Source organism: Myripristis murdjan, chromosome 23 (assembly GCF_902150065.1).
Source record: "Myripristis murdjan chromosome 23, fMyrMur1.1, whole genome shotgun sequence".
In the NCBI taxonomy this organism is placed as follows: Eukaryota; Metazoa; Chordata; class Actinopteri; order Holocentriformes; family Holocentridae; genus Myripristis; species Myripristis murdjan.
This window is the reverse complement of record NC_044002.1, coordinates 25,458,892-25,474,899: the sequence shown is the minus strand read 5'-3', so window position 1 is coordinate 25,474,899 and position 16,008 is coordinate 25,458,892. Positions and strand designations below refer to the sequence as shown.

At 43.3% G+C, this 16,008-nt stretch overlaps 1 protein-coding gene and 1 pseudogene across 1 annotated transcript in view; both read right to left on the bottom strand.

The window, feature by feature from the left end:
• LOC115355023 (NACHT, LRR and PYD domains-containing protein 12-like) overlaps positions 1-16,008 on the bottom strand; it is a 114,393-nt gene that overhangs the window by 3,303 nt on the left and 95,082 nt on the right. The window contains 5 exon segments of the mRNA XM_030045646.1: positions 1,243-1,289; positions 1,486-1,659; positions 3,453-3,626; positions 4,603-4,776; positions 11,185-11,249. Coding sequence (XP_029901506.1) covers positions 1,243-1,289; positions 1,486-1,659; positions 3,453-3,626; positions 4,603-4,776; positions 11,185-11,249 — 634 coding nt within the window.
• On the bottom strand, positions 13,554-14,749 carry LOC115355541 (protein NLRC3-like; annotated as a pseudogene).

Sequence of the window (16,008 nt, the reverse complement as noted above, 5' to 3'; positions counted from 1 at the left end):
GCATGTTTATACACGGCAGTTGAACAACACAATATATTTGTAAATATTATCAGTAATGATGGTAGATGGAATAACTGAGGAAAAACAGAGTTTCTCTTTTGGAAACAGACGGGTGCTTGGTCACTTTCAAAGTCGTCTGACTTCAACTGAAATAACTTGTGATGTCATTTCCCTCAAAGTCTCTTGTCCTCAGTTCTTTTCTCCACACCAGGTGCTCTCAGGTAGACTCCAGGTCAATTATTATCTATTATCAGAGGATGATCAGAGCCAGTGTGCCTGAACAACGGCAAGTGGCTTCCCTTTTTTTGAATAAAACTTTGTGTTCTCCTTTAATTTCTAAACTTTTTGCTATTATGAAACATAATTTTAGATGTTTACAGCATAATACAATGTACATCATTGTGATAAAAAGTGAAAAAGGTAATCATGAGTATATGTATTCCTGTAGATATGGATTTTATGTATTTTCAAGGTGCTGGAAAAATGTGAAAATTACCCTTTAAAATGCTTGAAAAAAGTGCTTGAATTTGACCTTGAAAAATGTGTCTGAGCCCTGCATTTAACAATGACCCGGGTCTTTATTATTTTCTTTACTGTGCGCGCAGGGTTTGTTGTTTTGCTTATTTTGGTGAACTGTAATTGCCACATTGTACATTGCATTCATGTGGTTTATGGTTAATATCCATTCAGAATTCATTCAAAATCCACATCCGTGTCCTGTGTCTCTATTTCATGATAGTGATCCAACTCAGGCTCCTGACGCTCCGAGGTTTTCAGAGACTGCTCCAAATTCTTACAGCTGCTTTTATTATTATTATTCTTTACATTTAGTTCATCAGTGACACCTACTGGTTACAGAAGGGTTTCCCATCTGCACTTCCATCTCCAGAGAAAATGATTCATATTTAATATCTTTGTTATAGAAGTGGAGATAATTCTGTATTACTACAATAGTCTAACTTGTATTTGGTTGGTGTTTATATGAGAAAAATACTTCATGTTTAATTTGATTTGCCTCCAACTAAACTAGTGCTCTTCATACATTTGTTCCCAGTTTGAGTAGAGAAGTCATCCTGCATGTTCACTTCAGTGGAAAGAGCAAACTGTTGAACTATGGAGCAGACATTTTTCAGCCTGTCTTCTTTTAATGTGTGCATTATTGAATAAAGAGTCAAACTCACATCATGTGACCAAATGTCTGCTGCTCTGTGTTTTTAGGAATAAGAGTAAAAACACACTTACACTTCCTCAGGCCTGGTTTCAACCTCTGCTCTCCACCATGGTCCACACTGGAGGAGGAATAAACAAAGAGCATTTTTACAATAGAAACATGAGCATTTAATAACTTTCCTCATAGAAACTTTAGCGGAAACATCACTCATATCCAGCATGAAACCTTCAACATTAAACATGACTCAGCTTCTCAGCATGACTGAGAAAACGCCTCTCAGGCCTCTAGAAGACAGTGTGTGTGTCTCTCCACACCTGAGAGCCTCCAGGCTCCAGGTTGGATCCTCCAGTCCAGCAGAGAGCAGCTTCTCTCCTGAGGCTCCTGGATGATTGTAGCTCAGGTCCAGCTCTCTCAGATGGGAGGGGTTGGAGCTCAGAGCTGAGGCCAGAGCAGCACAGCCTTCCTGTGTGAGCAGACAGCCTGACAGCCTGGACACACACACACACACACACACACACAGATACACACACACACACACACAAACACAAACACACACACACACACACACAAACATTGACGCTCTAAAATTAGATATGAAAATGAACTCAAATGCTTGTAAAACTAGTCCAGTGATCTGCGCTGTAATTTCATTTTAATTGATTTCATTTCTGATCCACAACTGTGGAGCGGTTTCCCAGATGGGGATTACACCCAGTCGCAGACTAAAATGCCCTTTTAAACTGGAATAACTCCAGTCTGAAATACACTATATTACCAAAAGTATTCACTCACCCATTCAAATGATCAGAATCAGGTGTCCTAATCACTTGGCCTGGCCACAGGTGTATAAAATCAAGCACTCAGGCATGCAGACTGTGAAACAAGACATTTGTGAAAGAATGGGCCGCTCTCAGGAGCTCAGTGAATTCCAGCGTGGAACTGTCATAGGATGCCACCTGTGCAACAAATCCAGTCGTGAAATTTCCTCGCTCCTAAATATTCCACAGTCAACTGTCAGCTCTATTATAACAAAATGGAAGCGTTTGGGAACAACAGCAACTCAGCCACGAAGTGGTAGGCCACGTAAAGTGACGGAGAGGGGTCAGCGGATGCTGAAGCGCATAGTGCAAAGAGGTCGCCGACTTTCTGCACAGTCAATTGCTACAGAGCTACAAACTTCATGTGACCTTCAGATTAGCCCAAGTACAGTACGCAGAGAGCTTCATGGAATGGGTTTCCATGGCCGAGCAGCTGCAGCCAAGCCACACATCACCAAGTGCAATGCAAAGCGTCGGATGCAATGGTGTAAAGCACGCCGCCACTGGCCTCTAGAGCAGTGGAGACGCGTTCTCTGGAGTGATGAATCACGCTTTTCCATCTGGCAATCTGATGGACGAGTCTGGGTTTGGAGGTTGCCAGGAGAACGGTACATTTCAGACTGCATTGTGCCGACTGTGAAATTTGGTGGAGGAGGAATTATGGTGTGGGGTCGTTTTTCAGGAGCTGGGCTTGGCCCCTTAGTTCCAGTGAAAGGAACTTTGAATGCTTCAGGATACCAAAACATTTTGGACAATTCCATGCTCCCAACCTTGTGGGAACAGTTTGGAGCGGGCCCCTTCCTCTTCCAACATGACTGTGCACCAGTGCACAAAGCAAGGTCCATAAAGACATGGATGACAGAGTCTGGTGTGGATGAACTTGACTGGCCTGCACAGAGTCCTGACCTGAACCCGATAGAACACCTTTGGGATGAATTAGAGCGGAGACTGAGAGCCAGGCCTTCTCGACCAACATCAGTGTGTGACCTCACCAATGCGCTTTTGGAAGAATGGTCAAAAATTCCTATAAACACTCTCCTCAACCTTGTGGACAGTCTTCCCAGAAGAGTTGAAGCTGTAATAGCTGCAAAAGGTGGACCGACATCATATTGAACTCTATGGGTTAGGAATGGGATGGCACTTCAGTTCATAGTATGAGTAAAGGCAGGTGAGCGAATACTTTTGGTAATATAGTGTAGTTCTAGATTAACCTTAATCTGTCAATAGGTGGTGCCCAAACCAAGAAAAACCCTTTGGAGGAAACTGCTCTTGTAAGTCCTTTCTGTTTTTTTTATGTCTTAACAACAGAGGCAGTGACGAGAGGAAATAATGAAATATCCTCAATCAGTGCTAAATGCTGGCATCATGGCTACTGTGAAAGGCTGAATAGCTTTATTAACAGTATAAGCTTCATGTAAATCAGGAACTAAATTTTCATGTTGGACAGGTTGATCAGCACTGACCTGAGAGCCTTCAGTCTACAGTTTGGACTCTCAAGTCCAGCAGAGAGACGCTTCACTCCTGAATCCTGCAGGTGGTTGTTGCTCAGGTCCAGCTCTCTCAGACTGGAGGACTGGGAGCTGAGAACTGAGGCCAGAGCCTCACAGCTTCTCTCTGTGAGCTCGCTCTGATTCAGCCTGACAAAACACACAAAAACATTTTGGTGCAGAATTCCCTCAGAAACTTTATGACTGCTCTCTGTGTGGCCAGCAAGGGGCGCTGCTGACTGTGGAGTCACTGCAGTGCCACATGGTGATGGTGTGCTTTGCCAGTGGATGCCAGTTGCTGCAGGCAGAAAAGGGGTGAGGACACTTGATGTGTGTTTGTGACGAATGGCAGCACATCCTTTCAGCTGTTTCTGCTGCGCTGAGCGTGTCGTTCTTGTTGTTACAGGTTGGAGATCATTTTATGATGTGAGTCCAGCAAGTTCATGTTTCTGCCTTTAATGGCCACTTAAGCTAGCATACAGGCTGGACATGTAGTCAGGTAGACCAGGTGAATGTAGCTAACCTTATGTGACTGACGGTTCATGGATATTGCAGTGCTGGGTTTAAAGGAGAGAAACTCTAGTTATCATCTTTACTTCCCAAATGTGTGATGTTGTCAGATCTATTAATGTAATTGTGGAGTATGTCAAGGTTTTATTTAGTTATAAAATCAGACAGTTCACCAAACCACACATGGTTATTTATTTCTGATTATATTTCAGATACCACATCTATATGCTTTGTACCTCTTTTCAAGTATCTAGATAAAGTTTGTAAAACCCTTATCTGTTTCTGTGTCCACTCCTTAATCAGAGCCCACTGTGGATGAAATCCAGCTACAACACCAGCTGTTCACATCCAGTTTAACAAGAATCAATTCTAATCATTTTCTCTCCTGATTTGGTTTCAGAGATAAAGCTTGCAGCACTGGAACCCTGCAAACCGTCTCTGTAAGAACATTAAATGAACAGCAGAAAAGATATGATTTACATATTGCCATCATAAAGGGTTTACACCACACAACATGTTCAAACAAACAAAATGACCACAAATAAAAATGAAAAATTAAACATGCACTTGATGTTCTATTTGAAACAAATCGTAACACAAAACATCATAATCTGACCTGAGAGTCTTCAGTCTACAGTTTGGACTCTTCAGTCCAGCAGAGAGACGCTTCACTCCTGAATCCTGCAGGTGGTTGTTGCTCAGGTCCAGCTCTCTCAGACTGGAGGACTGGGAGCTGAGAACTGAGGCCAGAGCCTCACAGCTTCTCTCTGACAGATTACAGCCACTCAGCCTGGATGAAGATGCACAGATATCAAAACATTATTTTATGGTCTTCTTATGGTCTTATACTTAAATTTGAATTATATTTTTTGTTCGGCCCTGCTTCTATAGAAGAAGTTTGAGCTTCACTTGAAGGTGGGATGTTGTTGAGGTCAAAGTGTCAAACTTTGGTCACATCAGACACTTCAGCTGCAATGAACCACATGAGAGAAGTCCAGTCTCTGCATACAGGCTGCTGGACATTCACACATTCATTCATTAAATGTCCTGTTGACGCCTTTATCTGCACTCTGCATTCACCTCTGAAATCTCAACATTTTGCAAAACATCTCAACTTTAATATAGCCACATATTTTTCTGTTATTTTAAAATGTGGGAAAAGAAAGCCGTGCACAAGAATAGCCAAGTCACACCCACGCACACACGGATGTACACACACACACACACACACACACACACACACACACACACACACACCTTAACTCAAACATCAAAATGACCCCAGTAAATTTTAAATGCTGTATATAAACACATCTACTAGGCTATTGCTTAAAGCAGATAATTAGTTGTAATTAGTTGGATTTAAAGTGAGCAGGGCTAGATGGCACTATGGCTTTGTGCGTTATGTTAATTTCTTTCTTTCTGTCTGTCTTTCCCAGCACATCTCAGCAGCAGATGGACAGCTTTGTTCGGACTGCAGATATGTGCCCACTCTCCATGGTGGAAGGCTTTCCAAACATGATTTCTACATTCAATCCTAAATATAACCAACCATCTAGAACGCACTTCACTGGCTTGATGGAGAACAAATATGACCAAATCGTAGAGAAACTGAAGATTTCTCTAAAGGAGGGAGAGCGTGTTGCCCTTACAGCAGACATTTGGACTAGTGTGGCCACAGAAGCACATCTGGGAGTGAAATGTCACTTTTTAGAGGAAGACTGGGAGATGAAGTCCCTCACACTTACAACAATGCCTTTGGAAGAAAGGCACACTGCTGTAAACACTGCCGAGGGGCTTGAGGAGGTTACCAACAAATTTCAAACTCCATCTGAAAAAGTGAAGGCAGTTGTCCATGACAATGGGCCAAATATAGTGGCAGCAGTAACCATTTTGAAAGAGAAGCATGGCTGGGCATCTGTGAGATGTGCAGGGCACACACTGAATTTGGTTGTACAGAACACACTAAAACACAACAACACAGTCAGGAGCTGTGTGGGTGCTGCCAGAGGCCTCGTTGAACACTTTAAGAAGAGTGAAGAGGCTCGCACCAAACTTAAAGAAAAGCAGCAACAAATGGGAGCCAAAACTGATGCTGATATAAGACGTGAGCTCCAGATGGAACAGGACCATCATTTGCTGTCTAGGCTCCACGCACAAAGACGGCCTGGGACTGCTGTTCTGTCTGACCCTGCAGTCAACCCAAGGGGAAAACACCACTACCTGGATATAAAGCCAGAACAGTGGACCCTCAGTGAGGAACTGATTCAGATACTGGAGCCATTTGAAGCAGCAACAGTGTTTGTGAGTGGGGAGAAATACGTCACAGTCTCTGCTCTTCCTCAGCTCGTTCAAAACCTGAAAAAGTCAACAGACGATTCAGCATTTGAAACAGCTGCAATGAAGACATTCCGGACAGATGTGATCCAACAGATCACAGAGAGGTGGAATGACCTGTTTGTATTTTCACCTGAAGATCCTAACACCACCCTGCTGGCTGCTGCACTGGATCCCAGGTTCAGAAAACTCAGATTCTTCCAGTGCACAAGACAGTGAAGACAGCACCAGCCTAATGGAAGGCTGCCCATCAGCACACACTAAGGCCAAGGATGGATCAGTCCACAGTTTTCTTGGATCATCATCAGAGTCCAATTCAAGTGATGAAGAGGATGAGGATGCACAGAGCCTGGTGATACAGAGGGACATCTTACAGTACTTTGGTGAACATCCTCTCTCCAAGAAGGATCATCCCCTGTCATGGTGGAAACTAGGGGTGGGTAAAAATATCGATTCATCAATGCATTGCAATATCTTTTTTCACAATTCAATATCGATTCACAAAAGCCTCTGAATCGATTCAACTCCTAACCAGTAGGGGGCGCGGTGAGCAACACCTCCGTGTGATTCACGTTGTACGGACGGAAGCTGCACTGTACACAACAACAACATGAAAGCAAGTAGCTGTAGCGTTAAGTCGGCACCTGTGACTTTAAAACCTGACGTTGGGCTCACTTTGGATTTAGATGTAACCCCGGAACACAGGTAAGAGACAAGAGTCAAGTCGTGTGTAAACTGTGCCAGGCACTATTAAGGTAGTGCAATAATACCGCGAACCTGTGCAGCCACCTTAGCTGACACCATGCCGATGTTATGCAGCAACCTGTGGCTAAACCAAAACAGATGCAACTCCACACGTCCTTTATCATTATTACATGAGAGGGTGAGCTAACGGGCGCATCACTGAAGTGACAATAATGACGGTCAGGCACACCCTCTCATGTAATAATGCGATTATACAACTATTACCAACAAAATTAAATGTATAATCAAGATGTATTCATACTGTGAGCATTTCGCTCTCAAAATATAGATGTTTTTTGCCGGTATTCTCTCCGTTTCTGCGGAAATACATGAGATCTGACGTTAACTAGTCCTTGTCAGCCAGCCAACTGCTCTGCTAGCTCAATCAATGTTGTAACTAGAATATCCACTGGAAAAAATATTTTTTTTCACGGACTGATAGTTATACTTCTGCCGACTTCTCAGTCATTTTTAATCTAGCAGGTGCCGTGACAACAACTCACCAACACAGCTGATTTTTTTTTATCTACAACTAACTTATATTAACAGTTATATTTAAATACAGGCTACTGCTTTCCAGTGCCGGCGCCATAAAAACATCTGTCTTTTAATAAACTCACTGGCAGATGTTTTATTTCAGCTGGGGGTGTGTCACTCCAAGTTAACGTCAGCAGCAAAAATTATTTAAGCATTTCGACTTATTACAGAATCGATATCAAAGTGTTTAAATCAATATCGAATTGAATCGAAATCGAAACGAATTGTTACCCAAAGAATCGAAATCGAATCGAATCGTGAGGTTCTTAACAATACCCAGCCCTAGTGGAAAGCGAATGCCCCACGGTGTCCAACCTTGGCAGGGCTGGCAAAGTCCTTTCTGAGCGTCCCAGCCCCCTCCACGCCCTCAGAGCGTTTGTTCTCCTCCACGCCCTCAGAGCGTTTGTTCTCCTCCACGCCCTCAGAGCGTTTGTTCTCCTCCACGCCCTCAGAGCGTTTGTTCTCCTCCACGCCCTCACAGCGTTTGTTCTCCTCCACGCCCTCAGAGGGTTTGTTCTCCTCCACGCCCTCAGAGCGTTTGTGCTCAGCTGCTGGGAACATGGCATCTGAGCGGAGGGCAAAGCCTCAATGCTGAACATGTGGAGATGCTGACATTTCTTCACTGCAATCAGCACTTGGGACCCTATCTTGCGCCAAAGTCCCTAAACTCGTTATTTGGGGATTTAGCATTGCGCAAGAGGCGTTTCCCCGCAAAAGTTGCTATCTTGCGCACCTCCCGTTATCCATAAAACACCTCCGCTACCCGCTATATTATGAATAGGCGTGTTTTGGGCGTTACGCCAGTTAAACCAATCAGTGTGCCAGGTGCCATTGCCTTTAAGGGCAGGATGCGCTATCCTAAATCCTAAATCCTAAACCCGCGATGGAGAGAGGGAGGTAGATTTTCTCAGGGCTTCTACTGAGGCTAAAGCAAGTTGGCTTTATATACATATTATATATTATATTATAGGCGAGTTAATTCGGGAGGTGGAGCCACATGTGTCCAAGTGGACGTGTCACAAGGTTGTACTGATTGAGTAAAATCCCCGGGTCACACCACACACACACAAGAGGCAGAGGTGGAACTATGTGTAAACTAATTTATTGACAAGGTAGATTGGGCAAATAAAATATTAAAAATAAAAATATAGCACAGCTGCTGGCTTATGATAAAACAATAAAACGTGCTGGCGTAAGTGTCCAATTAACCCTCTGAACCCCAAGCAGTTTTGGGGCGTTTTCTGCTCCCCTCACATTTTGGCTCACTGTGGGCTTGTTTTTCTGCTGCACCTCTATGGAAACAGCACAGCTGTGGCTATCACCTGAAGCCATTCAAAAATGTCTTTCACACAGTATCAAAGAGTTATAGTGCCATAAATAATAAAACAAATAAAAAGGGCAAACTGATTTTTTTGGATAATTTATTTTACAAAAATCGAGAAACATTGGAATAAATGTACAGAACATTTTTTCAGGTGCCCACAAGTGTCACTGATCCAGGAAAAAAAAAAGTAGGGCTTCACATGATGTATTTCCTGAAATATTAACATTTTTCCAACCTGTATAAGCGTAGGCGTTTTTACTGCCTTGCCCCCTTCCATGTTACTACTGCTGCCTACACACTGAAATTCAGTGAATTTTTGTCACACGACTGTTGGGCTCACCTGAATCAATCAAGATGTCTCAGATCCGCTGAAGACCGCAGAATTTTTTGTTTTTTGAATGATCTGGATTGAGTAAACGACTATTTTTTGGCGAATTGTTGAATGAAGCATATATAATAAAATTATTCGAATGAAAATCGCTTTTTTAGCCTTAGTTTCATCCTTTTTTCTACCGCTAAACCGAAGTCGGACATGTTGCATTCGGGGACCGTCGGAAAATTCAAATTCCGACGAAAAAATAGGTTTTTAAAGCTTCCAGCTATGATAAACGGTTGAATTTTGGCGATTTTTTAAAAAATACATGTCTTTCTATCCCGCCCGCGGGTTTGGGGTTCAGGGGGTTAAAACAGTCTTTCCTCTAAACAGTCTCTATGAGTAATATACTCAGTCCATTCCGGCGGCGTCCCGGTATCAGTCCGACCGTGTGCGTGGTGAGGCTCTGTCGGGGCGCGCATTGAAGCCGCCTGGGCGCGCTCTCCTAACAGCTCAAACTTTAGGGAAAGCGGATAGCGGGTGGTCAGGACCACCCGCTATCCGCTATCTCTAAAGTGTGTGCGCAAGATAGCAACTTTAGGGATAGCGCATGAAACACGCCCACAGACACACCTCCAGGTGCAAATGATGCAGTCGGCATAAGGATAGCGGGTAGCGGGTGGCGCAAGATACCGTTTAGAGATAGCGGAAGCTCCTAAATCCGCAATTTGCGGGTAGCGGGTAGTGGCAGCGGATAGCGGGTGGCACAAGATAGGGCCCTTGATCTTTAAAAGGCTCGTACATGCTCTCTCTCTCTCTCTCTCTCTCTCTCTCTCTTTCTCACTCACACAGACACACACACACACACACACACACTCTCTCTCTCACACACACACTCTCTCTCACGCACTCTCTCAAACACACACTCTCTTTCTCTCTGACTCACACACACACACACACTCTCAAACACACACTCTCTTTCTCTCTGACTCACACACACACACACTCTCAAACACACACTCTCTTTCTCTCTGACTCACACACACACTCACTTTCACACACACACACACACACACTCATACTATCTCTCTCTCACACACACACAAGCACACTCTCTCTCTTTCTCTCTCTCTCTCACACTGACTCACACACACTCTCTCTCACACACACACACACACACACACTCTCTCTCTCTCAAACACACACACTCTCTCTCTCACACACACACACACACACACTCTCTCTCTCACATACACACACTCGCTCTCTCTCACTCTCTTTCTCACACACTCACTCTCTAGCTCCCCCTCTCTCTCTTTGGCGCGCGCACACACACACACACACACACACACACACACACACAGATGTGTGCCCCTTGACGATCTTATATAGGCAATGTCCTATCTAAATTCAGTGTATGAGTTGTATCTTAAATTTGATACTTTTGATACTTTTTATTTATTTATTTATTTATTTTTGTTAAAAAACCTTTTGTTTTATTTATTCATCATTTTTTATTTGAAAGAATTATTCCTGAAGATTAAAGGGCAACATTAAGACCAAACAGGCTTCACTTGGAGCTTACTTGTTGTATTTTTGTTATTTATTCTTCATTCAAATGTTCATGTGTTTTTACTAAAATGAACACGGTTAAGCCCAAAACTTCATAATTTGTATTGTTGTTGATTATCCTTCATTCTTTACTTAAAAGAGTAATTATAAATAGTAAAAAGTAAATTATAAAAAGTAAATATTCGGTTGAATACTCGACTTCAAAAAGAATCGATAGCTGCAGCTCTAGTTTGCTGCAATGTGAAATGTGTGTAAATTGTAGAAAATGGATCAAATATTTAAAATCACTGGTATAGTGCTTTAGCAAAATGTCTCTTAAATTTGGTTGTTGAACTTGCAGGGTCACCCTTTACATGCTCACTGATACTGACCTGAGAGTCTCCAGTCTACAGTTTGGACTCTCCAGTCCAGCAGAGAGACGCTTCACTCCTGAATCCTGCAGGTGGTTGCTGCTCAGGTCCAGCTTTTTCAGACTGGAGGACTGGGAGCTGAGAACTGAGGCCAGAGCCTCACAGCTTCTCTCTGACAGATTACAGCCACTCAGCCTGGATGAAGATGCAAAGACATTAAAACACAATTATTATACTTTAATGTGACTGATGTTTTCATAGGCCAGCCAGCTTTTATTTAACACTCCAGGCTGGGGATTGAATATGGGACCAGAGCATGGTGATGCAGTGGCAGCTCACAAAAAAAAAAGCAGTTCTGTCATTTTTGAAGCAAAGAGACTGGAAAGAGCATCAATAATGAATCCCAAACAAAGGTGTTGCTGTACATCCTTCAAAACATTTCTCCAGCTTCTATTTGCAGCTCAAAAGCACCTTGTTAGCTGGTTTATATTTAATTCTTTCATTCTGGAGAAGACTAGTCCCAGTGAAGCTCAATACATTGAAGGAGCTGATGGACCGAACAAAACTTATTATATTCACACGGACCAGCAAATATGACTGTAAGGGTAAGAATCCGAACAATCACTTTCAAAGCAGATGTGACAAATAGTCTGTTGGAAGACCATCACTGGATTAATAGACCAGTAAAAGAAAATTAAAATCCACTGTAAAAGTGTCAGATATTGCAAGGCCTTTACAACCAGTGTAACATTAGCCCCTGTTTTAGTCCTGCTCAGTACCCAAGCAGCTGAGCCAAGCCTTATTCAAACCCACAGATCTTTATTTCAGATTCTAGCAGAGATCCCAAAGATACCAAATATGTCTTCCTGGATTACAGGGAAATGTGTATAAAATGATGAACAAAATATCTAGATATTCTCTATTTTGTGTGACAGTGTAGTCATGAAACATTGGCATCTTGGCTTTAAATATTTCATGTAATATAAGTGTAGCTTCAATGAAGCACTGCAACCAGCACATACAGAATGTTGTTGTGAAACTGATGCACGATACAGAAAAATGTTTTCTCCAATTTTGAATTTGCTTGGACAGAAATTTAATAGAAAAGCAGATGTCGGGGGCCTCACCTACCATACTTTGTTCTGCAAATGATAAAGGTGTGTATTAGCTTGTCTCTATGTTAGTGTGACAGAAAGGCAAAACTCTACTAGTGTTCTCAGGATGATAAAATGCATTATTGGTACCATTCCTGCTGTGAGGCTCAAAGTCAGATAAACTATGACTTTCGAAATGCTTCTATTTTGCTTTCTGTGAAAATGTTGACATTTGTTTGATAGAGTTATCTAGACACTTACCAAGATGTTTTTGAGACTTCAACAACTGGCAGCAGGTTCATAAGAGCCTCCTCAGAAGCAGAGTACTTCTTCAGGTCAAACACATCCAGATCTTCTTCTGATGACAGCAACATGAAGACCAGAGCTGACCACTGAGCAGGAGAGAGTTTGTCTGTGGAGAGACTTCCTGAACTCAGGTGCTGTTGGATCTCCTTCACTAGAGAATTGTCATTCAGCTCATTCAGACAGTGGAACAGGTTGATGCTTCTGTCTGGAGATGGATTCTCTCTGATCTTCTTCTTGATGTACTGGACTGTTTCCTGGCTGGTCTGTGAGCTACTTCCTGTCTGTCTCAGCAGGCATCGTAGGAGACGCTGGTTGGTCTCCATTGAAAGACCCAGGAGGAAGCGGAGAAACAAATCCAGCTGTCCATTTGGACTCTGTAAGGCCTTGTCCACTGCACTCAGGTGGAGTTCTTTTAAATTTCTTGATGTCATGGACGATGGAGAGGTTGGCTGTTTTTCTGTCAGCAGATTGACACCAGAGTTGATGAAGGTCAAAAAGACATAAACTGCAGCCAGAAACTCCTGAAGGCTCAGATGGATGAAGCAGAAAACCTTGTCCTGGTACAGCCCACGCTCCTGTTTAAAGATCTGTGTGAACACTCCTGAGTACACTGAGGCTGCTTCAATATCAGTGCCACACTCTGCCAGGTCTTCTTCATAGAAGATCAGGTTGCCTTTCTCCAGCTGCTCAAAAGCCAGTTTTCCCAAAGACAGGATCATCTCCCTGGTCTCTGGAGTCCAGAGTGGATCTGTCTCAGCTCTGCCGTAATACTTGATGTTCCCTTGTTTGGACTGAACCAGCAGGAAGTGGATGTACATCTCAGTCAGGGTCCTGGGCAGCTGTCCTCTCTCACTGGTTTTCAACACGTCCTCCAGAACTGTAGCAGTGATCCAGCAGAAGACTGGGATGTGGCACATGATGTGGACGCTTTGTGACGTCTTGATGTGGGAGATGATTCTGCTGGCCTGCTCCTCATCTCTCAATCTCTTCCTGAAGTATTCCTCCTTCTGTTGGTCAGTGAAGCCTCTCACCTCTGTCACCATGTCAACACACTCAGGAGGGATCTGATTGGCCGCTGCGGGTCGTGTGGTTATCCAGAGGCGAGCAGAGGGAAGCAGGTTCCCGGTGATGAGGTTTGTCAGCAGAACGTCCACTGAGGTGGACTCTGTAACATCATTCAGGATCTGGTTGTTCTTGAAGTCCAGAGGAAGTCGACACTCATCCAGACCGTCAAAGATCAACACAACCTGGAACTGCTCAAACTTTCTGATTCCTGCTTCTTTGGTCTCAGTGAAGAAGTGATGAAGAAGTTCCATGAAACTGTACTTTTTGTCTTTCAGCAGATTCAGCTCTCTGAAAGTGAATGGAAATGTGAAGTGGACATGTTGGTTGGCTTTGGCTTCAGCCCAGTCCAGAGTGAACTTCTGTGTTAAGACTGTTTTCCCAATGCCAGCCACTCCTTTTGTCATCAGTGTTCTGATTGGTCGATATCTTCCTGGTAAAGGTTTAAAGATGTCTTCAGATTTTATCAGTGTTTCTGCTCCTGCTGGTTTCCTGGATGCTGTTTCAATCTGTCTGATTTCATGTTCATCATTGACCTTTTGACTCTCTCCCTCTGTGATGTACAGCTCTGTGTAGATCTGGTTCAGAAGTGTTGAGTTTCCTGCTTTGGCAATCCCCTCAAACACACACTGAAACTTCTGCTTCAGATTAGATTTGACTTTATGTTGGCACACTGCAGGAGAGGTTTCTGAATGGGAAAAAAGAAATGAAAGTGCATCAATCAGCAGATGTTAAAAAATGCCGACGACACTCAAATTTACAGCTCTATTACATCTAACTCACAAATTATAAAACTGTACTCATTTGACCCATGTTCATGAATTAGTTTTTATCAAGATGTCCTGTTCTCTGGTCTACCAACATGTAGTCCATCATGTTCAAACTGTTTAAAGTCTCTTACTGCTGTGCAGAAAGTCAGCCAGCTCCTCCTGCCTCATTCTCCTCAGGAGGTGCAGTGTGATCTGCAGAAAAGCCTCTCTGATGCTCTGCTCTTCCTCCTCATCGTCCATCACCTTCTCATCCTCTCTCTGCCTCCCTGAGCATTCTGGGTCGTCTGGATTCAGAATCCTGTGGATCCTTTTCAGCTCGTTCTTCACAAAAGTGACAGCGTTCTCCTCTAGCATCTGGAACAGAATAATATATTGTTATGTGCCAACGCTCTGCACACAATGCCTTGGATTTGTTTTGTCTTCCTCCCCCTCGTCTTTCTTTATTCCTCTATCTGTCCCCTCAGGTTCTGTGTGGTCCAGGCACGTGCACAAATAGACCCGAAAAGGTGCTTGAGCCCTGCCCTTTTTGCCCTCGTAAAACAAAGTTCCCTTTTAAGCTCAAGTTTTTTTTTAATGCATTCATTAAGTTCATGCTGCGCATAGACTGCCCTGTCTAGTTGAAAGATGTCAGGATAGAATAAAATTAGAATGAATATAGGTCGCAGAAATGCCCCTTATGCCCCTACTATTCCTGTGCATGTGCCCTTCCGCGAACAGCAGAGCCACGCGCGCCAACACTTCTATAGGCAGGCCAGGCACAAGCTGTCACTGAAGCTGATATTGACATCCCGCTCCCACTCGACTCAATGTCCAACTGTTAGACAACGTCAAGCAACTACTAGGCTACCATACACTTACTTCAGCAGGGCTTTCAAGTCTCACTCATTGGGCGTGAGACACACGCATTTCACATGCTCACATGCCACACCTTGTATTTCTCACGCAGAGAAATTACCAGGATAACGCCCACCAAGTTGCGCCACTATTTTTTTTTAATAACAGTGGTAGGGCCCTATAATTTCCGCAATCACGGAATCACGGACGGAATTAGCCAAGTATAACAAAAACCGAGTCCAAAAGGCAAAGAAACTTTCCAGACTACAGCAGCGCACTGACATAAATTGTGTAACAACGCGAAGAGAGCCACTCCGCTCTATTTTCACTGACTAACAGCAGCACACTGGCTTAGCTTGTCTATTCAGAGAAGCTGTATCACTTCGGCTTTTTATAATTGCAGCTGAATTGCATGTCTTCCACACCACAGTGTTAAATGTGAATAATCTCATATCAGGTGATATCATACATAAAGTTGAGATAATTAGATTTGGTGGACTTGGTTCTTGACTATAGGCTCACTCACTGCCAGATCAGATTGTAAATGAAAACCAGTCGTCAATATAATCTGATCTGACTGTGATGTTAAAAACCATATCATGCGTTTTAATTAACAAATAAACGCCAAAAAAAAATTTGCTTTGCGCGCTCGCATGAGATTACACTGCCCTTTTCAAACTTTGAGCCCCTGCCCCTGTACAACCTTGTGCACGTCCCTGGTGTGGTTGACCAGTTCATCTGAAGCAGCTGTTCATGATCAGTTCAGACTACATGCTCAT